The sequence below is a fragment of the Coenobita brevimanus genome, chromosome 45, assembly GCF_032717465.1.
Source record: "Coenobita brevimanus isolate Jiangsu-jjx chromosome 45, ASM3271746v2, whole genome shotgun sequence".
Lineage (NCBI taxonomy): Eukaryota > Metazoa > Arthropoda > Malacostraca > Decapoda > Coenobitidae > Coenobita > Coenobita brevimanus.
In genome coordinates this window covers 21,979,310-21,986,401 of record NC_136998.1, presented here as the reverse complement: position 1 = coordinate 21,986,401, position 7,092 = coordinate 21,979,310, and the positions used below count along the sequence as shown (strand labels likewise).

The window sequence follows — 7,092 nt, the reverse complement described above, 5'->3', positions numbered from 1 at the left end:
TGTGTTGGTGAACACTATCATCATTACTCATAACATTACAGATGTGTTTGGGAGGAGTACTGTATACTGTATGATACTGTACAACACTGTAATGAATACAGTACTATACCTGAGTCTGAAAAAAAGAAAGTAGTGAACATGTATAAGTGCAATGGCATAGTATGCCAAGTTCACATGCACTTACCTAAACTTATAGTAGGTTCCATATTTACATATGTACAGTAGAAGGGGTTGATTGGAGTCTGCTACTGTTAGGAGAAGTCCCCAGCAGTAGAGGGCCCTGCAACAGGCTCTGAGGACTCCTTTTCCTGTTGCATCAGCAGTAGAGCTTGAGGTTCAGAGATTGCTGCTGGTGATGGAGAGGGAGCAGCAGAGGATGTGGCTTTCTTGGCAGCCTTTTTAAAGAGGTCAAATAAGGTTGCCTGCTTCACAGATGCTGCCTTTTTAGTCTGGAAGTCCCTGAACTTGATGTGATACTGCATCACTTCACCACTGTTAAAATGAGAAGAGCTTTCAACAAACCGTAACAATTTTCCATAGGCCTTTGCAGCTTATTTCTAGGTGACCTTCTCCTGTTCATCTTCCTCCACTTCACATGGACCTCCATAGCTTCAGGATTTGTCACAGTCATAATTAGTTGCTCATTGGTCAGTTCTTGAACAACTGGTGTATCTGTGTCCTGCTCCACCCACTCAGCAATGTCATCATCCATCAGTGAGCTTAGGGTATGGGACTGTGGGGTACCTCAAACAATTTGTACATTATTTTTCTAGTCACTTACCTTCTTGTCCCCAAAGGCAACAAACTCCTCTCTGTCATCCAGTTCCTCCCAGAACATTGCACTTGGCCACAGCTTTCTCTAGCACCTTTGTAAAGTTGCCTGCTCCACATCTTGCCAGGCTAGGGCAGCCATGAAAAGTGCAACTTTGATGGTGAACTGTTTTTGGAATTCATGCACTGGAAGCGTGTAATTCAACAGCTGCCTAGCAAAAGCATCACGGTAAGCAGTCTTGATTTTCTGGATGACTCCCTGGTCCATTGGCCGAATTAACAATGTCACATTTGTGGGCAGACTCACAACAAAAATGTTCCCATCCACTAATTCACTGGCAGGAGGATGACCCTAGGGTCAGTAAGCAAACCTTCTTCTGCCAAATAGCCTTCACTGATGCAACCAAGTGGTGGTGGAACCAGTACAAAAATGCTGTTGCAGTCATCCAGGCATTTCCTTGAGCATCGTACCAAACGGGCAAATGCTGTACATTTTTCAGTGCTCTCGGGTGCTTATATTTTCCCACAATAAGAAGTGAATATAGGGAAGAGTAAAGTGATGGTCTTTGAGAGAGGTGAAGTCACTGGATGGTGAGGAATTGGAAAATGTGAGTACGTTTAAGTACTTGGGTAGTGTGATGAGTAAGGATGGAGGTTTAGAGGGTGAAGTGCTTGAAAGGGTACAGCAGGGAAGAAAGGTTGCTGGTTCCTTGAAAGCAGTGATAAGAAACAGGGAAGTGAGCATGGAAGTGAAAAAGTTACTACATGACAGTGTTGTGATACGTACTCTAACGTATGGAAGTGAAGCTTGGATGTTGTTGGAAGGACACAAGTCAAGAGTGAGAGCAGTGGAAATGAGTTATTAAAGAGGAGCCTGTGGAGTCACATGGAGAGACAGGCTGACAAATGAGGATATAAAGGAGCTTTGTGGTGTGGATGTGGATGTGATAGGAAGCATTAGGAGGAATACACTGAGGTGGTTTGGCCATGTGGAGAGGATGGAGGGTGAAAGACTGATGAAGAGAGTGTATGTGAGTGAAGTGGAAGGGGGGAGAGGGAGGGGGAAGCCGAGGATGAGATGGAGGGAAGGGGTGGAGAGGTATATGAGAGAGGGGGGTGTGAGTTGGGAGCAGGGCAGTGAAATGGTGGGGGACAGGGCAATGTGGAGGCGATTTGTTTGTGGTCACCCCGAACGGGATTGAGGTGTCTGGCAATAGATATATAGATAGAAAAAGTTTCATCTTGTGCGTTCCCAAGGCATTTGAACACACCAACACTGTTAAACTTTCCTTGTTGCGTTTAAATCCTTTTGCAGCCTCTTCTCCTGCCCCTGCTAGAGTCCATTCAGGGATGCTCTTATAAAAAAGTCCTGTCTTATCAGCATCATATATCTGGCAAGGCTGCAGTTCATGGTCTTTTATGAGATTACCAAAGGTCTCGCTGTGCCTCTCGGTGGCATCAGTATCGGCAGATATTGATTCACCACACACATCCAGCTGCCTGATGCCATGCCGACCCTTGAAATTTCTCAACCACCCATCAGGGAAAACACATGGTTCGGTTATCTTCATTTCAGCATAGAACATTTTGGCTTTTTCTATGATGAGAGGCCCAGAAACAGGCTTCCCTTCAGAATGCTGTGCCACAAACCACCCTATGCAGCACTTCATCCAGCTCACTTAACTTTGTCTTTTTCATTTCTTTCCTCTGGGTCATACCAGAGGCCTGGAACACAAAGTTGAACAGATCATTCTTCTGTTTCTCAATATCATAGATGATAGAGGAGTTCACATTAAACTCCTCCATTATCTGCTTTCTACTCATACCAGCCTCTAATTTTTTCAACAACAATTTTCTGAGCAGTAGGTAACACCTTATGCATACGCTTCTTGTCAACATCAGATAACTTTCCACTTGTTGAGGCCATTTTCAAAACACTCATACGTTTACGATGTTCACAACACACAGCTGGTCCACTCAGATTACGAAGCTCCACTATGATGTTACAGTGCTTACAACACACACAGATAGTCCTCTCGGATGTTACGGTGCAAATTTCACAAAACGTACGAACAAATTGAGAGATGTTGGCAGCAACACAGCAACAACTTGGAAGAATGGTGAAACAGATTGTGTGTTTCTCATGCTAGACTCACTACACGATTGTCCTCTCTCTGTGCTATGAGAGAAAGAGCTAGCCTCTGAGTTTCACAGCAATGGTAGACTCATTCTGTCACTTCCACCATCTCACTTACCAAGGCAGGTAGCTTGCTAGCAAGCCTCATGGAAAATTCCTAGACTGACGAAAAAAATTGGAATAGCTGCTGAATAATCAAAGACTTTCGTAAGTGGGACTATATCTCAAAACTGCTGAAATGTCAGATTTGCCGGGTAATTAGATGCCGAATAATTGGACTTGTACTGTACCGCAACAATATGGCTTAAGTATAAGAGTACAGTATATATCAGATGTCTGGAAAAAATATCCGATTTCTATCTATCTATCTATCTATTGCCAGACGCCTCAATCCCGTTTGGGGTGGCCACAAACAAATCGCCTCCAAGTCGCCCTGTTCCCCGCCATTTCACTGCCCTGCTCCCAACTCACACCCCCCTCTCTCATATACCTCTCCACCCCATCCCTCCATCTCATCCTCGGCCTCCCCCTCCCTCTTCCCCCCTCCACCTCACTCACATACACTCTCTTCGTCAGTCTTTCACCCTCCATCCTCTCCACATGGCCAAACCACCTCTGTGTGTTAATATCCGATTTAATGCTGAATTTTCATTGAAGGGGGAGTGGAGGTACTGTGCAATATCCGGCATTTTGCTTTATTCAGCTTAGGGCTTGACTCAGTTACAACAGATAATTGAGACTTTACTGTACCGTATCTGCTTTACTTTGAGTAGTGTATATTACAATGATGTCTGGCTAGTGCTAGGCTGCCTGACTTGGATACAATATTCACCACTTAGAATTCAACAGATTTCTGATGTGGTCAATAGTAGGATCTTCAGAAAGGTTGCAGCTTTCCTAGTATTTTATAAGGACATGTTACTTTTACCTTGGATATTGTTCTCAAAACAAGTAGGTATATGGACTCTGAGCCAAAAATTTCCAGTATTACAGTAATGATATTGTTCTGATTAATGTATTTGTCCAGTTGTCAGTGTATAGAATGATTTTTTTTTTTTCCAGGTCAGTAATGAGAGTACAGTGAGGGAGTGGATGCCTAATATATAAGGCTGGCAGCATTTGGTGCGCTAGAGGAGCTGATGTACAATCTGCTTACCCGAGCTGTAAGGTACTGGTTGTGATATGACTCATACAGTGTTGTCCCTCCTGGTTCTTTGCGCATGAAACTCTGTACTTGTACAGTGTATCAGCTTCATATACATGCTGAGCTAATGGTAGTTTTCGTTCCAGGTTCACAGCTGAAGCCAGATTAGTGAAGCAGCGGCATCAACAGTGTGGTCATCAGGGAACTGCCTGAATTACTTAAATGCTCAGTGTGGATCAGAGTGAAGCCACACTATGTGTTGTTACCTAAAAGAATGTTTGATATCATTGTTTGAGCACATTCTTCAAGAGACACCTCAAACATCTGTTTCAGTGTTATTTATTAGCATTCTCCATTACAAGACATTGAAATTATTTGATGTGTAGGAAGATTGAAGTTTGATAGTTTAGTTTTTGTTGTATTCCTAGTGATTTTGGTTATCCTGCAAGTGTTGTGTGTAAACTAGAGGACAAGTGTTATAATGAGGAGTCTGGTGGTAATTTCAAACTCATTGTTTTCCATGGTCTTTGGCCTTTAACCAGCTCAAGCCAGTCCCAGCAAAGCTGCAAAGTTAATCTTTCAGTCTGTTCTCTGTTGGCTGCTTCCTTTCATTCCATCCCTGGGCTGCTAATCAGTTATCTTGGTCGTCCATCTCTTATCTCTAGTACAAAACATATTAAATTCCCATGTCTGTTCTTTATATAGCCTGTATAGAACCAATCACAGTCCTTGTAATCTTTGAGTTGCTAGTAAAATTTACATCATCATTTTTATCATCATAACCTGTCTTTTCCATGTATAGATATTATAAGTTTACCATTTAAGGACTGTGAGGTACATTATAAATTTACCATCTATGTATTTTGTTCATCCCCAGGGTTTAAGTCCAAAAGTTAGAATAGTAAGCACGTATTGAATTTTTAAATATGCACAACGTTGTGTCATTTCTGATGTTAGCAGTAGCTCCCCATCCTAATTCTGTTCTTCACTAGGCTTTTCATTAGCTGATACTGTCTAGACTGCCTTTCCAAAGTATAAATATTCTTGTGCTCATTGCAGCATCTCATCTTTGGCATTTGTTAGGACTGAGCTCATCTCTATCTTTCTACTAATACTTGATTCACTAGTAATTACGTTTGTGTTAACAGTTATAATTCTTTTGTAATGATTACTGAGTTGATAATCATGATTCAGTAGTAATATTCTTCCATATGTGCTGATATGTTGCTCAGTGCTAATTTTGTATATGTTGCTTGTTATTTTTCAGTAACAGTTGGAATATACTTTACCCGATGTTGATGTAGACAATTGATTATATTTGTGGCAGATGATAGGCCGGTGGTGAGGTGGAGCAGAGCAGACAGCTAAGTCTGGCAAGCATTGAGACAGCCAGGATGGATGATGTAATGGAAGTGGTTAAGGAAGAACCAGAAGTGAAGTTAGAGTGTGTGGAGGGTGACACAATCATCTTGTCAGATATTCTTGAGAAGTTCAAGTGTTTAGAATGTGGTAAGCTTTTTAATTATAAGAGCCAGCTTACCCGACACACAGTAGTTCATTCAGGAGTGAAGGAGTTTGAATGTAATGAATGCGGTAAAGTGTTTAATCAGAAGGAGCGCTTCAATCTGCATTTACTTATTCATTCAAGAGTGAAGTTCAGGTGTGATCATTGTGGTAAACAGTTTAGTCGCAAGAGTAGTTTCACCCGGCACTTACTGATTCATTCAGGTGTGAAAAGGTATAAGTGTGATGAATGTGATAAATTGTTCTTTGATAAAAGTCATCTCACCCAGCACCAGTTAATTCATGTAGGAATAAAGAAATTTAGCTGTGATGAATGTGGTAAGCTATTTAGTGAGAAAGGTAACCTCAACAAGCATGTACTAATTCACCTAGGAGTGAAGAATTTCAAGTGTGATGAATGTGGTAAACTGTTTAGTGAAAACAGCAGCCTCACCAGGCATCGACTAATTCACTCGGGTATTAAAAAGTTCAAGTGCGATGAATGTGGTAAGCTGTTTACTCAGAAAAGTAGCCTCACTAAACACCTACTGATTCATTCTGGAGTGAAGAACTTTAAGTGCGATGAGTGTGGTAAGCTGTTTACTTATAACAGTGATCTCACCAATCACTTACTGGTACATTCAGGAGTGAAGAAGTTCAAGTGTGATGTATGCGGTAAACAGTTTGGTAGGAAAAGCAACCTTACCCAGCACCTGCAGATTCATTCTGGAGTGAAGAACTTTAAGTGCGATGAGTGTGGTAAGCTGTTTACTTATAACAGTGATCTTACCAATCACCTACTGATTCATTCAGGAGTGAAGCAGTTCAAGTGCGATGTATGTGGTAAACAATTTGGTAGGAAAAGTAACCTTACACAGCACCTGCAAACTCATTCAAGGGAAGGAAAGCTCATGAGTGATTATCAGCAAACTGTTCAGAGCTAAATAGGACAAAGCTAGTGATATTGATACACTTATGATGGCATCACTCTGGGTATTTTTGGCCAACATGTTAGCTGTTATTGCTTGCCAAAATGGCCAGTAAAGCAGAGCAGTTATCACACTGGTGAGTGGCATGGTTTGTTTGTATGCTACCATATTTCAGGGCATATAAGATGCCACATGGTGAAAGATGCATTCCAGTTTTGGAAGAGCAAGTTTGAGAGGAAAAGTTTTTGACTCCTAACCAGCACCCACTACAATCTTAGCTTGATATGTCACTTTCACACAAATGCACACTCACTCTTCACTGTATCCATCCAGTACTATTCATTAGTCAGTAGTTTCAATATAAATGAACATGAGAACTAAAATAATAAAAATCTGTATCACAGGCAGATGTTTAAAGACCATGAATTACTTCTGTCCATCCTCCTGCTTCATTACTGAGTTTTAACCTGTGGATTGCGAGCCACAGCTCAGGCTGTGCCGGCTGTGCATCACCACTAACTACCCCTGTAGCCACACCCCTATGCAAACTTGCGCATGGTACTATGCAGAGACAGAGAGGGATTTTTTTCTTTACACCAGATGATGCC

The 7,092-nt window shown here is 41.7% G+C and overlaps 1 protein-coding gene across 1 annotated transcript; it reads left to right on the top strand.

Moving 5' to 3' along the window:
- Positions 1-5,174: 5,174 nt before the first annotated feature.
- Positions 5,175-6,516, top strand: LOC145398292 (uncharacterized). Its single transcript, XM_080271183.1, has one exon. It carries the CDS (start codon positions 5,447-5,449, stop codon positions 6,497-6,499), a length of 1,053 nt encoding a protein of 350 aa, XP_080127309.1. The 5' UTR covers positions 5,175-5,446; the 3' UTR covers positions 6,500-6,516.
- The last annotated feature ends 576 nt before the right edge of the window (positions 6,517-7,092 follow it).

Coding starts and splice junctions, on each gene's coding strand:
- LOC145398292 (XM_080271183.1), top strand. CDS start 5,447: ATGGATGATGTAATGGAAGTGGTTAAGGAAGAACCAGAAGTGAAGTTA.